Source organism: Oncorhynchus clarkii, chromosome 2 (assembly GCF_045791955.1).
Source record: "Oncorhynchus clarkii lewisi isolate Uvic-CL-2024 chromosome 2, UVic_Ocla_1.0, whole genome shotgun sequence".
Classification (NCBI taxonomy): domain Eukaryota; kingdom Metazoa; phylum Chordata; class Actinopteri; order Salmoniformes; family Salmonidae; genus Oncorhynchus; species Oncorhynchus clarkii.
In genome coordinates this window covers 14,175,517-14,193,079 of record NC_092148.1, presented here as the reverse complement: position 1 = coordinate 14,193,079, position 17,563 = coordinate 14,175,517, and the positions used below count along the sequence as shown (strand labels likewise).

The following is a 17,563-nucleotide window of genomic DNA, read 5'->3' as shown; positions in this document are numbered from 1 at the left end:
CATAACCATTATAGACATAACCATTATAGTCTTAACCAGTACCATAACCATTATAGTCATAACCAGTACCATAACCATTATAGTCATAACCATTATATTCAATAACCATTATAGACATAACCAGTACCATAACCATTATTGTCTTAACTAGTACCATAACCAGTACCATAACCATTATAGACATAACCATTATATTCAATAACCATTATAGACATAACCAGTACCATAACCATTATTGTCTTAACTAGTACCATAACCAGTACCATAACCATTATTGTCTTAACTAGTACCATAATCATTATTGTCTTAACTAGTACCATAACCATTATAGTCATAACCAGTACCATAACCATTAGAGACATAACCAGTACCATAACCATCATTGCCATAACCAGTACCATAACCATTATATTCATAACCAGTACCATGACCATTATAGACATAACCAGTACCATAACCAGTACCATGACCATTATAGTCATAACCAGTACCATGACCATTATAGTCATAACCAGTACCATAACCATTATATTCATAACCAGTACAATAACCATTATAGTCATAACCAGTACCATAACCATTATTGTCTTAACTAGTACCATAACCATTATAGTCATAACCAGTACCATGACCATTATAGACATAACCATTATATTCAATAACCAGTACAATAACCATTATTGTCTTAACTAGTACCATAACCATTATTGTCTTAACTAGTACCATAACCATTTTAGTCATAACTAGTACCATAACCATTTTAGTCATAACCAGTACCATAACCATTATTGTCTTAACTAGTACCATAACCAGTACAATAACCATTATTGTCTTAACTAGTACCATAACCATTATTGTCTTAACTAGTACCATAACCATTATAGACATAACCAGTACCATAACCATTATAGACATAACCAGTACCATAACCATTATATTCATAACCAGTACCATAACCATTATAGTCATAACCAGTACCATAACCATTATAGTCATAACCAGTACCATAACCATTAGAGACATAACCAGTACCATAACCATTATATTCATAACCAGTACCATGACCATTAGAGACATAACCAGTACCATAACCATTAGAGACATAACCAGTACCATAACCATTATAGTCATAACCAGTACCATAACCATTAGAGACAATAACCAGTACCATAACCATTAGAGACAATAACCAGTACCATAACCATTATAGTCATAACCAGTACAATAACCATTATAGTCATAACCAGTACCATGACCATTATAGTCATAACCAGTACCATAACCATTAGAGACAATAACCAGTACCATAACCATTATAGTCATAACCAGTACCATAACCATTAGAGACAATAACCAGTACCATAACCATTAGAGACAATAACCAGTACCATAACCATTATAGTCAATAACCAGTACCATGACCATTAGAGACAATAACCAGTACCATAACCATTAGAGACAATAACCAGTACCATAACCATTAGAGACAATAACCAGTACCATGACCATTATATTCATAACCAGTACCATAACCATTAGAGACAATAACCAGTACCATAACCATTAGAGACAATAACCAGTACCATAACCATTAGAGACAATAACCAGTACCATGACCATTAGAGACAATAACCAGTACCATGACCATTATAGTCATAACCAGTACCATAACCATTATAGTCATAACCAGTACCATGACCATTATAGTCATAACCAGTACCATAACCATTAGAGACAATAACCAGTACCATAACCATTATAGTCATAACCAGTACCATAACCATTAGAGACAATAACCAGTACCATAACCATTAGAGACAATAACCAGTACCATAACCATTATAGTCAATAACCAGTACCATGACCATTAGAGACAATAACCAGTACCATAACCATTAGAGACAATAACCAGTACCATAACCATTAGAGACAATAACCAGTACCATAACCATTAGAGACAATAACCAGTACCATAACCATTATAGTCAATAACCAGTACCATGACCATTAGAGACAATAACCAGTACCATAACCATTAGAGACAATAACCAGTACCATAACCATTATAGTCAATAACCAGTACCATGACCATTAGAGACAATAACCAGTACCATAACCATTAGAGACAATAACCAGTACCATAACCATTAGAGACAATAACCAGTACCATAACCATTAGAGACAATAACCAGTACCATAACCATTATAGTCAATAACCAGTACCATGACCATTAGAGACAATAACCAGTACCATAACCATTAGAGACAATAACCAGTACCATGACCATTAGAGACAATAACCAGTACCATGACCATTAGAGACAATAACCAGTACCATAACCATTATAGTCAATAACCAGTACCATGACCATTAGAGACAATAACCAGTACCATAACCATTAGAGACAATAACCAGTACCATAACCATTAGAGACAATAACCAGTACCATAACCATTAGAGACAATAACCAGTACCATAACCATTATAGTCAATAACCAGTACCATGACCATTAGAGACAATAACCAGTACCATAACCATTAGAGACAATAACCAGTACCATAACCATTAGAGACAATAACCAGTACCATAACCATTAGAGACAATAACCAGTACCATAACCATTAGAGACAATAACCAGTACCATAACCATTAGAGACAATAACCAGTACCATAACCATTAGAGACAATAACCAGTACCATGACCATTAGAGACAATAACCAGTACCATGACCATTAGAGACAATAACCATTAGAGACAATAACCAGTACCATAATCACTATAGACATAACCAGTACCATAACCATTAGAGACAATAACCAGTACCATAACCATTAGAGACATAACCAGTACCATAACCATTAGAGACAATAACCAGTACCATAACCATTATAGTCAATAACCAGTACCATGACCATTAGAGACAATAACCAGTACCATGATCACTATAGACATAACCAGTACCATAACCATTAGAGACAATAACCAGTACCATAATCACTATAGACATAACCAGTACCATAACCATTAGAGACAATAACCAGTACCATGATCACTATAGACATAACCAGTACCATAACCATTAGAGACAATAACCAGTACCATAATCACTATAGACATAACCAGTACCATAACCATTAGAGACAATAACCAGTACCATAACCATTAGAGACAATAACCAGTACCATAATCACTATAGACATAACCAGTACCATAACCATTATAGACATAACCAGTACCATAACCATTAGAGACAATAACCAGTACCATAACCATTATAGTCATAACCAGTACCATAATCACTATAGACATAACCAGTACCATAACCATTAGAGACATAACCAGTACCATAACCATTAGAGACATAACCAGTACCATAACCATTATAGACATAACCAGTACCATAACCATTAGAGACAATAACCAGTACCATAACCATTAGAGACAATAACCAGTACCATGACCATTAGAGACATAACCAGTACCATAACCATTAGAGACATAACCAGTACCATAACCATTAGAGACAATAACCAGTACCATAACCATTAGAGACATAACCAGTACCATAACCATTAGAGACATAACCAGTACCATTACCATTAGAGACAATAACCAGTACCATAACCATTAGAGACATAACCAGTACCATAACCATTAGAGACATAACCAGTACCATAACCATTAGAGACAATAACCAGTACCATAACCATTAGAGACAATAACCAGTACCATAACCATTAGAGACAATAACCAGTACCATAATCACTATAGACATAACCAGTACCATAACCATTAGAGACAATAACCAGTACCATAACCATTAGAGACAATAACCAGTACCATAACCATTAGAGACAATAACCAGTACCATAATCACTATAGACATAACCAGTACCATAACCATTAGAGACAATAACCAGTACCATAACCATTAGAGACAATAACCAGTACCATAACCATTAGAGACAATAACCAGTACCATGACCATTAGAGACAATAACCATTAGAGACAATAACCAGTACCATAATCACTATAGACATAACCAGTACCATAACCATTAGAGACAATAACCAGTACCATAACCATTAGAGACATAACCAGTACCATAACCATTAGAGACAATAACCAGTACCATAACCATTATAGTCAATAACCAGTACCATGACCATTAGAGACAATAACCAGTACCATAACCATTAGAGACAATAACCAGTACCATAACCATTAGAGACAATAACCAGTACCATAACCATTAGAGACAATAACCAGTACCATAACCATTATAGTCAATAACCAGTACCATTACCATTAGAGACAATAACCAGTACCATAACCATTAGAGCCAATAACCAGTACAATGACCATTAGAGACAATAACCAGTACCATGACCATTAGAGACAATAACCAGTACCATAACCATTATAGTCAATAACCAGTACCATGACCATTAGAGACAATAACCAGTACCATAACCATTAGAGACAATAACCAGTACCATAACCATTAGAGACAATAACCAGTACCATAACCATTAGAGACAATAACCAGTACCATAACCATTATAGTCAATAACCAGTACCATGACCATTAGAGACAATAACCAGTACCATAACCATTAGAGACAATAACCAGTACCATAACCATTAGAGACAATAACCAGTACCATAACCATTAGAGACAATAACCAGTACCATAACCATTAGAGACAATAACCAGTACCATAACCATTAGAGACAATAACCAGTACCATAACCATTAGAGACAATAACCAGTACCATGACCATTAGAGACAATAACCAGTACCATAACCATTAGAGACAATAACCAGTACCATGACCATTAGAGACAATAACCAGTACCATAACCATTAGAGACAATAACCAGTACCATAACCATTAGAGACAATAACCAGTACCATAACCATTAGAGACAATAACCAGTACCATAACCATTATAGTCAATAACCAGTACCATAACCATTAGAGACAATAACCAGTACCATAACCATTAGAGTCAATAACCAGTACCATAACCATTAGAGACAATAACCAGTACCATAACCATTAGAGTCAATAACCAGTACCATAACCATTATATTCATAACCAGTACCATAACCATTAGAGTCAATAACCAGTACCATAACCATTATAGTCATAACCAGTACCATAACCATTATAGACATAACCATTATAGACATAACCATTATAGTCATAACCAGTACCATAACCATTATAGACATAACCATTATAGTCATAACCAGTACCATAACCATTATAGACATAACCATTATAGTCATAACCAGTACCATAACCATTATAGACATAACCATTATAGTCATAACCAGTACCATGACCATTAGAGACAATAACCAGTACCATGACCATTATAGACATAACCATTATAGTCATAACCAGTACCATAACCATTATAGTCATAACCAGTACCATAACCATTAGAGACAATAACCAGTACCATGATCACTATAGACATAACCAGTACCATAACCATTAGAGACAATAACCAGTACCATAATCACTATAGACATAACCAGTACCATAACCATTAGAGACAATAACCAGTACCATGATCACTATAGACATAACCAGTACCATAACCATTAGAGACAATAACCAGTACCATAATCACTATAGACATAACCAGTACCATAACCATTAGAGACAATAACCAGTACCATAACCATTAGAGACAATAACCAGTACCATAATCACTATAGACATAACCAGTACCATAACCATTATAGACATAACCAGTACCATAACCATTAGAGACAATAACCAGTACCATAACCATTATAGTCATAACCAGTACCATAATCACTATAGACATAACCAGTACCATAACCATTAGAGACATAACCAGTACCATAACCATTAGAGACATAACCAGTACCATAACCATTATAGACATAACCAGTACCATAACCATTAGAGACAATAACCAGTACCATAACCATTAGAGACAATAACCAGTACCATGACCATTAGAGACATAACCAGTACCATAACCATTAGAGACATAACCAGTACCATAACCATTAGAGACAATAACCAGTACCATAACCATTAGAGACATAACCAGTACCATAACCATTAGAGACAATAACCAGTACCATAACCATTAGAGACATAACCAGTACCATAACCATTAGAGACATAACCAGTACCATAACCATTAGAGACATAACCAGTACCATAACCATTAGAGACAATAACCAGTACCATGACCATTAGAGACAATAACCAGTACCATGACCATTAGAGACAATAACCAGTACCATAACCATTAGAGACAATAACCAGTACCATAACCATTATAGTCAATAACCAGTACCATAACCATTAGAGACAATAACCAGTACCATAACCATTATAGTCAATAACCAGTACCATAACCATTAGAGACAATAACCAGTACCATAACCATTAGAGACAATAACCAGTACCATAACCATTAGAGACAATAACCAGTACCATAACCATTAGAGTCAATAACCAGTACCATAACCATTAGAGTCAATAACCAGTACCATAACCATTATAGTCATAACCAGTACCATAACCATTATAGACATAACCATTATAGACATAACCATTATAGTCATAACCAGTACCATAACCATTATAGACATAACCATTATAGTCATAACCAGTACCATAACCATTATAGACATAACCATTATAGTCATAACCAGTACCATAACCATTAGAGACATAACCAGTACCATAACCATTAGAGACAATAACCAGTACCATGACCATTAGAGACAATAACCAGTACCATGACCATTAGAGACAATAACCAGTACCATAACCATTAGAGACAATAACCAGTACCATAACCATTATAGTCAATAACCAGTACCATAACCATTAGAGACAATAACCAGTACCATAACCATTAGAGACAATAACCAGTACCATAACCATTAGAGACAATAACCAGTACCATAACCATTAGAGACAATAACCAGTACCATGACCATTAGAGACAATAACCAGTACCATGACCATTAGAGACAATAACCAGTACCATAACCATTAGAGACAATAACCAGTACCATAACCATTATAGTCAATAACCAGTACCATAACCATTAGAGACAATAACCAGTACCATAACCATTAGAGACAATAACCAGTACCATAACCATTAGAGACAATAACCAGTACCATAACCATTAGAGTCAATAACCAGTACCATAACCATTAGAGTCAATAACCAGTACCATAACCATTATAGTCATAACCAGTACCATAACCATTATAGACATAACCATTATAGACATAACCATTATAGTCATAACCAGTACCATAACCATTATAGACATAACCATTATAGTCATAACCAGTACCATAACCATTATAGACATAACCATTATAGTCATAACCAGTACCATAACCATTATAGACATAACCATTATAGTCATAACCAGTACCATGACCATTAGAGACAATAACCAGTACCATGACCATTATAGACATAACCATTATAGTCATAACCAGTACCATAACCATTATAGTCATAACCAGTACCATAACCATTAGAGACAATAACCAGTACCATGATCACTATAGACATAACCAGTACCATAACCATTAGAGACAATAACCAGTACCATAATCACTATAGACATAACCAGTACCATAACCATTAGAGACAATAACCAGTACCATGATCACTATAGACATAACCAGTACCATAACCATTAGAGACAATAACCAGTACCATAATCACTATAGACATAACCAGTACCATAACCATTAGAGACAATAACCAGTACCATAACCATTAGAGACAATAACCAGTACCATAATCACTATAGACATAACCAGTACCATAACCATTATAGACATAACCAGTACCATAACCATTAGAGACAATAACCAGTACCATAACCATTATAGTCATAACCAGTACCATAATCACTATAGACATAACCAGTACCATAACCATTAGAGACATAACCAGTACCATAACCATTAGAGACATAACCAGTACCATAACCATTATAGACATAACCAGTACCATAACCATTAGAGACAATAACCAGTACCATAACCATTAGAGACAATAACCAGTACCATGACCATTAGAGACATAACCAGTACCATAACCATTAGAGACATAACCAGTACCATAACCATTAGAGACAATAACCAGTACCATAACCATTAGAGACATAACCAGTACCATAACCATTAGAGACATAACCAGTACCATAACCATTAGAGACAATAACCAGTACCATAACCATTAGAGACATAACCAGTACCATAACCATTAGAGACATAACCAGTACCATAACCATTAGAGACAATAACCAGTACCATAACCATTAGAGACAATAACCAGTACCATAACCATTAGAGACAATAACCAGTACCATAATCACTATAGACATAACCAGTACCATAACCATTAGAGACAATAACCAGTACCATAACCATTAGAGACAATAACCAGTACCATAACCATTAGAGACAATAACCAGTACCATAATCACTATAGACATAACCAGTACCATAACCATTAGAGACAATAACCAGTACCATAACCATTAGAGACAATAACCAGTACCATAACCATTAGAGACAATAACCAGTACCATAATCACTATAGACATAACCAGTACCATAACCATTAGAGACAATAACCAGTACCATAACCATTAGAGACAATAACCAGTACCATAACCATTAGAGACAATAACCAGTACCATGACCATTAGAGACAATAACCATTAGAGACAATAACCAGTACCATAATCACTATAGACATAACCAGTACCATAACCATTAGAGACAATAACCAGTACCATAACCATTAGAGACATAACCAGTACCATAACCATTAGAGACATAACCAGTACCATAACCATTAGAGACAATAACCAGTACCATAACCATTAGAGACAATAACCAGTACCATAACCATTAGAGACAATAACCAGTACCATAATCACTATAGACATAACCAGTACCATAATCACTATAGACATAACCAGTACCATAACCATTAGAGACAATAACCAGTACCATAACCATTAGAGACAATAACCAGTACCATAATCACTATAGACATAACCAGTACCATAACCATTAGAGACAATAACCAGTACCATAACCATTAGAGACAATAACCAGTACCATAACCATTAGAGACAATAACCAGTACCATGACCATTAGAGACAATAACCATTAGAGACAATAACCAGTACCATAATCACTATAGACATAACCAGTACAATAACCATTAGAGACAATAACCAGTACCATAATCACTATAGACATAACCAGTACCATAACCATTAGAGACAATAACCAGTACCATAACCATTAGAGACAATAACCAGTACCATAACCATTAGAGACAATAACCAGTACCATGACCATTAGAGACAATAACCATTAGAGACAATAACCAGTACCATAATCACTATAGACATAACCAGTACAATAACCATTAGAGACAATAACCAGTACCATAATCACTATAGACATAACCAGTACCATGACCATTATATTCAATAACCATTATAATATGACATATCCTTGCATACTGAATACAGCGTTTGTTAGTATAGTTATGGTTATAACCTGTCAAAGATGAGAGATCACCCTGTTTTGTGAAGAGGACAGCGGAAGTATAAAACGCTGTCTCTATCTCTCTCTCTGTGTAGTTCTTTAGGATTCTGAATAACTACCCTCTCCAGCACAAGCTGCTGCTGACTGGTACACCTCTACAGAACAACCTGGAGGAACTCTTCCACCTGCTCAATTTCCTCACCCCAGTGAGATTCAAGTCAGTATGCCTACACTACTGTGGGTGTTTTGTAGTCCTAATGTTTCTTTTTGAACAAATCCAGTAACCAAAACAATAACAAAAGCCCCCCCCCCCCCCCCCCCTCTTTCTCTCCCTCTCTGCTCTGCAGTAACCTAGAGGGGTTCCTGGAAGAGTTTGCTGACATCGCCAAAGAAGACCAGATCAAGAAGTTGCATGACATGCTGGGACCACACATGCTCAGGAGACTGAAGGCCGACGTCTTCAAACACATGCCCTCCAAGACAGAGCTCATCCTACGAGTGGAGCTCAGCCCCATGCAGAAGTAAGTGATGAGAAGGGGAGGGTGGGTGGGGAGGATGGTGCTAGCAATCAAATCAAATTGGATTCGTCACGCGAAATGCTTACTTGCTATCTCCCTCAACAGTGCAGTACAATCAGTGCTAGCACATGCTAATGAGCGGAGAAGTATAGAGAATAAGGAAATAGAGGATTGAATGTCAGTATTGTAGTGTTGCAGAAGTCTCATGTTGGCTTCTATTTCTTGTTTTCGGGTATTAATTTAATTGTGTGATGCAGGAAGTACTACAAGTTCATCTTGACGCGTAACTTTGACGCCCTGAACACCCGCGGAGGAGGAAACCAAGTGTCCCTGCTCAACGTGGTCATGGACCTCAAGAAGTGTTGCAACCACCCCTACCTCTTTCCCGGAGCCGCAATGGTACGATCTCAACCCATTCTCAGAGACATGGGCCATACCATTGATTCGGTGCTTGAAGGAGGGCATCAATCTGTGTGTTTGTATACGAGTAAATATTGTATTGAATGTATATGATTTTGTTTGTTATATTTCCAAAACTTAACCTAACAGACTAAACAGAATGTGTTAAGATGCTTTTGATCTGGATGCAGTCTGCTTGATGATGAGCTTTAATTAAGTAAAGGACTGATGTTTGATTGATTGATCTCCTGCAGGAGGCGCCAAAGATTCCAAACGGTATGTACGAGGGCAGTGCTCTCACAAGGGCTTCTGGGAAACTGACTCTGCTGCAAAAGATGATGGTTAAACTCAAGGAGGGAGGACATAGGGTGCTCGTCTTCTCTCAGGTACGCACGCACGCACGCACACACACACACACACACACACACACACACACACACACACACACACACTAACTGTCTCTGTCTCTGTCTCCTGGTAGATGACTAAGATGTTGGACCTGCTGGAGGACTTCCTGGAGAACGAGGGTTATAAGTACGAGAGGATTGATGGAGGTGTAACGGGGGGCATGAGACAGGAGGCCATCGACCGCTTCAACGGTGAGACACACACACATGGGTTCATGGATACACTAACGACAGCACAATTGGAACAGTACTGGGAAAAAATATGAAATGGAAGTATCTATTTGTCTTTTGTCCCCTCCCTCCCTCTTTGTCTCCCTTCTCCTCTCTCTCTCTCTCCCTTCTCCTCTCTCTCTCTCTCTCTCCCTTCTCCTCTATCTCTCTCTCTCCCTTCTCCTCTCTCTCTCTCTCCCTTCTCCTCTCTCTCTCTCCCTTCTCCTCTCTCTCCCTTCTCCCCTCTCTCTCTCTCCCTTCTCCTCTCTCTCTCTCTCCCTTCTCCTCTCTCTCTCTCCCCTCTCCTCTCTCTTTCTCTCCCCTCTCCTCTCTCTTTCTCTCCCTTCTCCTCTCTCTCTCTCTCTCTCTTCTCCTCTCTCTCTCTCTCTCCATTCTCCTCTCTCTCTCCTCAGCTCCTGGCGCCCCTCAGTTTGCCTTCCTGCTCTCTACCAGAGCGGGAGGTTTGGGCATCAATCTGGCAACCGCCGATACCGTCGTCATCTACGACTCCGACTGGAACCCCCACAATGACATCCAGGTACACACACACACACACACACACACACACACACACACACTTGAAGCACACCTCCTGCTCACCTCTCCTCTTCCAATCTCTTCCCCTCTCTCTCAGGCATTCAGCAGAGCTCACAGGATTGGTCAGAATAAGAAGGTTATGATCTATCGCTTCGTTACCAAGGCGTCTGTGGAAGAGCGGATCACTCAGGTAAACCCAGTATACCAAGGCCTACCAGACTCATACAGAGTGGTAGGTAAAAGACAGACACTAATTCTCCTCTCATCCTCTCCTCCAGGTGGCTAAGAAGAAGATGATGTTGACCCACCTGGTGGTGCGTCCTGGGCTGGGCAGTAAGACAGGTTCCATGTCTAAACAGGAGCTGGATGACATCCTCAAGTTTGGAACAGAGGAGCTGTTCAAGGACGAGCTGGGAGAGGGTGAGTCACTAACTACTAACCATAACCAGGTCAGTCCACTCCAAACAGGTAGTCATTCCCGTTGTCGGGGGCCGTAATGCCCGCTGGTTTTCCTTCAAACTAACAACCTGGAAACTAGGTGTGTGGCCTCTCCAGTCTTTCTTACACACCTTTTCATTGTATGCCACTCTCTTTCATTGTCCCTTTCCGTCTCAGGGGACAACAAGGAGGATGACAGCCAGGTCATCCATTATGATGACAAGGCCATAGACAGACTGCTGGACAGGAACCAGGAGTCAGAGTCCACTGAGGACACAGAGATCCAGAGCATGAACGAGTACCTCAGCTCCTTCAAAGTGGCCCAATACGTCGTCAAGGACGAGGAGGAGGAGGTGTGTGTGTGTGTGTGTGTGTCTGTGTGAGAGAGATACTGTGGAAGGTGATGAACAGGAGAGATGACCATACTTCTGAGTCTGTGTTATTACACTTGAATGTGTTTGTGTACAAGTTCTTCCATCGTGTGTGTGTGTGTGTGTGTGTGTGTGTGTGTGTGTGTGTGTGTGTGTGTGTGTGTGTGTGTGTGTGTGTGTGTGTGTGTGTGTGTGTGTGTGTGTGTGTGTGTGTGTGTGTGTGTACAAGTTCTTCCATCATTGCTAACCTGTGTGTGTGTGTTAGTATATGAGATTTTCCATCATTGCTAACCTGTGGGTGTGTTAGTATATGAGTTCTTCCATCATTGCTAACCTGTGTGTGTGTTAGTATATGAGTTCTTCCATCATTGCTAACCTGTGTGTGTGTTAGTATATGAGTTCTTCCATCATTGCTAACCTGTGTGTGTGTTAGTATATGAGTTCTTCCATCATTGCTAACCTGTGTGTGTGTTAGTATATGAGTTCTTCCACCATTGCTAACCTGTGTGTGTGTTAGTATATGAGTTCTTCCATCATTGCTAACCTGTGTGTATGTTAGTATATAAGTTATTCCATCATTGCTAACCTGTGTGTGTTAGTTAGTATACGAGTTCTTCCATCATTGCTAACCGGTGTGTGTTAGTTAGTATAGGAGTTCTTACATCATTGCTAACCTGTGTGTGTGTGTGTGTTAGTTAGTATACGAGTTCTTCCATCATTGCTAACCTGTGTGTTAGTATACAAGTTCTTCCATCATTGCTAACCTGTGTGTGTGTGTGTTAGTTAGTATACGAGTTCTTCCATCATTGCTAACCGGTGTGTGTTAGTTAGTATACGAGTTCTTACATCATTGCTAACCTGTGTTTGTGTTAGTTAGTATATGAGTTCTTACATCTTTGCTAACCTGTGTGTGTTAGTATACGAGTTCTTCCATCATATGTCAACATGTGTGTTAGTATACGAGTTCTTCCATCATTGCTAACCTGTGTTTGTGTTAGTTAGTATACACGTTTTTTCATCATTGCTGACCTGTGTGTGTTAGTATACTAGTTCTTCCATCATTGCTAACCTTTGTGTGTGTTAGTTAGTATACAAATTCCTCCATCATTGCTAACCTGTGTGTGTGTGTTAGTTAGTATACGAGATCTTCCATCATTGCTAACCTTCGTGGGTGTGTTAGTATCCGAGTTCTTCCATCATTGCTAACCTGTGTGGATGTGTTAGTATACGAGTTCTTCCATCATTGCTAACCTGTGTGTTAGCATACGAGTTCTTCCATCATTGCTAACCTGTGTGTTAGTATACAAGTTCTTCCATCATTGCTAACCTTCGTGGGTGTGTTAGTATACGTGTTCTTCCATCATTGCTAAACTTTGTGGATGTGTTAGTATACGAGTTCTTCCATCTAGGCTAAGCTGTGTGTGTGTGTTAGTTAGTATACGAGTTCTTCCATCATTGCTAACCTTCGTGGGTGTGTTAGTATACGAGTTCTTCCATCATTGCTAACCTTCGTGGGTGTGTTAGTATACGAGTTCTTCCATCTAGGCTAAGCTGTGTGTGTGTGTGTGTGTTAGTATACGAGTTCTTCCATCATTGCTAACCTGTGTGTGTGTGTTAGTTAGTATATGAGTTCTTCCATCATTGCTAACCTGTGTGGGTGTGTTAGTATACGAGTTCTTCCATCATTGCTAACCTGTGTGTGTGTGTCCAGGAGGAGGAGGTGCAGCGTGAGGTGATTAAACAGGAGGAGTCAGTAGACCCAGACTACTGGGAGAAACTGCTGAGACACCACTATGAGCAGCAGCAGGAGGACCTGGCCCGTAACCTGGGAAAGGGCAAGAGGACCCGCAAGCCTGTCAACTACAACGACGGCTCTCAGGAGGAACGAGGTAGTAGACGGGGTACAGAACAGCGCTGCACAATGCAACCTTTTTTACCTACTCTGTGTGTGTGGATGTGGACGTGTGTTTATGTGTGTGGTAGGTAGGGTGTGTGGGATAAGAGTGTGTATATTTTGTGTTATATTGGAGCGTGTGTGTGTGTGTGTTAATGGTTTGTGTTCGTACTACATGTTTGTCTATGTCCCATCTCTGTCCTCTGTGTTTTTTAGGTGTTTCTAGTAATATTCTAGGATTAAGCATGGGGGGCATGATGTTTCCTTCCTACTGCCTCAGTACTCTCTCCTATCTGTCTCTAACAAGATTGGGGTCAATTCCAATTCAGGAAGTGAATTGAAATTCAATTCATGTTTGACAATTTCCCATTGACAATAAAGTGACCCCAACCGTGTTAATGACTTTGGTATTGACAAGTTTAGTTCTCTTGTGAAGTTGGTTGAAGTGAATATATGTCTGTGATTGTATCTGTTGTTCACTCTTTCTTCCTTCTCCCCTGAAAACAGAGTGGTCTGTGTCCTAAAACTCTCTGATTGGCTAATCCTGTCTCTTCCCCGTACCTCTCTCTCCATTCTATAAGCAGATTGGCAGGAGGATCAGTCTGACAACAACTCAGATTACTCTGTGGCCTCAGAGGAGGGAGATGAGGACTTTGATGAGCGATCAGAAGGTAACAAACACTATTGTCATGAATTCAAATTGAATACATTGCATTCGGAAAGTATTCAGACCCCTTCACCTTTTCCAACATGTTTTTATGTTACAGCCTAATTCTAAAATGGATGAAATAAAACATTTTGCTCATCAATCTACACACAATACCCCATAATGACAAATTTAAAACTGTTTTTTTAAAAACAACATTTTTGCAGAAATACCTTATTTACATAAGTATCCAGACCCTTTGCTATGAGACTCAAAATTGTCCTCAGGTGCATCCTGTTTCCATTGATCATCCTTGAGATGTTTTTACAACTTGATTGGAGTCCACCTGTGGTAAATTCACTTGATTGGACATGATTTGGATTTGGAAAGTATTCAGACCCCTTCACATTTTGTTACCTTACAGCCTTATTCTAAAATGGATTACAATTGTATCCCCCCCTCATCAATCTACACACAATACCCCATATTGACAAAGCAAAAACAGTTTTTTTAGACATTTTTGCAAAATTATTTATGAAATAAAAAAAAACGTAAATATCACATTTACATAAGTATTCAAACCTTTGCTCAGTACTTTGTTGAAGCACCTTTGGCAGCGATTACAGCCTCGATGACGCTCCAGGTTTGGCGCACCTGTATTTGGGGAGTTTCTCCCATTCTTCTCTGCAGATCCTCTCAAGCTCTGTCAGGTTGGATGGGGAGTATCGCTGCTCAGCTATTTTCAGGTCTCTCCAGAGATGTTTGATCAGGTTCAAGTCCGGACTCTGGCGGTGCCACTCAAGGACATTCAGAGACTTGTCCTGAAGCCACTCCTGCATTGTCTTGGCTGTGTGCTTCGTGTTGTTGTCCTGTTGGAAGGTCTGGGGTCCTGAGTGCTCTGGAGCAGGTTTTCATCAAGGATCTCTGTCCTTTGCTCTGTTGATCTTTCCCTCGATCCTGACTAGTCTCTCAGTCCCTGCCGCTGACAAATATCCCCACGACATGATGTTGCACCACCATGCTTTACCGTAGGGATGGTATTGGCCAGATGATGAGCGGACCTGGTTTCCTCCAGATGTGACGCTTGGCATTCAGGCCAAAGAGTTTAATCTTGGTTTCATCAGACCAGAGAATCTTGGTCTGCCTCATTTTTTATTTATTTTTATATATTTCACCTTTATTTAACCAGGTAAGCTAGTTGAGAACAAGTTCTCATTTACAACTGCGACTTGGCCAAGATAAAGCAAAGCAGTTTGACACATACAACAACACAGAGTTACACGTGGAATAAACAAGTTTACAGTCAATAACACAATAGAGAAAAATAAAGTCTATATACAGTGTGTGCAAATGGCGTGAGGAGGTAAGGCAATAAATAGGTGGAGTGCTGCAGATATATGGTTGACCTTCTGGAAGGTTCTCTCGTCTCCACAGAGGAACTCTGGAGATCTGTCAGAGTGACCATCGGGTTCTTGCTCAGTTTGGCCGGGCGGCCAGCTCTAGGAAGAGTCTTGGTGGTTCCAAACTTCTTCAATTTAAGAATGATGGAGGCCACTGTGTTCTTGGGGACCTTCAATGCTGCAGAAATGTTTGGTACTCTTCCCCAGATCTGTGGCTCGACACAATCCTGTCTCGGAGCTCTACGGACAATTCCTTCGACCTCATGTCTTGGTTTTTGCTCTGGCATGCACTGTCAACTGTGGGGGTTTTCGGTGAAAAGCCACATTTTTTCATCCTCCTGAGGTTGAAGAGGTACTGTTGCAAAATGACGTTTCCACAAAATGATGATAATGCTTTGCAACAAAAATTAATGGTAACATTTCCAAATGCACTGAATGAGTGTGTGTTTGTTTCTGCAAATAAATTAATCTCTGTATGTGCCAGTTCGAATTAGTGTTTGCTTGTGTGTTTTCCTGCAAATGACAGAAAGTGAAAGAGTGTAATCATTTGTGTGTGAGAATGAGCGCGAGAGAGAGCAACTGATTCTGTTAGCCAGTTATATCAGGCCAATTAAATTATAATAGTACGAAACTATTCCACACTACAAGTCTAAGTAAGCAGAAGCACAAACTAATACTTAATGGCCGACGGAAGTTAGAAGGGCCGGTAAGCCCCAACTACTGATACAGGGTTAGATATTTGTTCATCCCCCTAATGGTTCATTTAGGATTGGGGATATAATAATCTGATTATAGATCTGTGCTTAAGGTCAGTTCTACCTGGAGTGTTACGAAGCTGTGTCCCATGCTAACGTCTTTCAAACGGCCCCTACAGATTATACAGAAACAGACTAACTCCTGCATCGATTTGTAAGACAGGGCAGCAACATGGTCAGAATATATCAATTCTGTACAGTGAATCATCCATGTTCTTTTTCAGGATCTGTTCAAATTCTTATTTTGAGGTTTATAGTGTGGTGCTCATACATAAAATTCGAAGAAACAGTTGAATGTACTTGTGATGACATCCATTCTTTGAGTTTATGGATATCCAATCATTGTTAAGTTAATATATGATTGTGGTCAACATGA

At 39.0% G+C, this 17,563-nt stretch overlaps 1 protein-coding gene across 3 annotated transcripts in view; it reads left to right on the top strand.

The window, feature by feature from the left end:
* LOC139422318 (chromodomain-helicase-DNA-binding protein 4-like) overlaps window positions 1–17,563 on the top strand; it is a 61,762-nt gene that overhangs the window by 27,645 nt on the left and 16,554 nt on the right. The window contains exons 19-29 of one of the 3 annotated variants that reach the window (XM_071173522.1): window positions 9,708–9,829; window positions 9,960–10,133; window positions 10,388–10,529; window positions 10,784–10,915; window positions 11,011–11,128; window positions 11,560–11,684; window positions 11,781–11,873; window positions 11,962–12,103; window positions 12,299–12,474; window positions 14,204–14,381; window positions 14,968–15,057. In XM_071173522.1, the coding sequence (XP_071029623.1) occupies window positions 9,708–9,829; window positions 9,960–10,133; window positions 10,388–10,529; window positions 10,784–10,915; window positions 11,011–11,128; window positions 11,560–11,684; window positions 11,781–11,873; window positions 11,962–12,103; window positions 12,299–12,474; window positions 14,204–14,381; window positions 14,968–15,057 (1,492 nt within the window). Of the gene's footprint in view, window positions 1–9,707; window positions 9,830–9,959; window positions 10,134–10,387; window positions 10,530–10,783; window positions 10,916–11,010; window positions 11,129–11,559; window positions 11,685–11,780; window positions 11,874–11,961; window positions 12,104–12,298; window positions 12,475–14,203; window positions 14,394–14,967; window positions 15,058–17,563 lie in introns of all 3 variants that reach the window. The other 2 variants (XM_071173514.1, XM_071173528.1) reach the window with 2 other exon arrangements.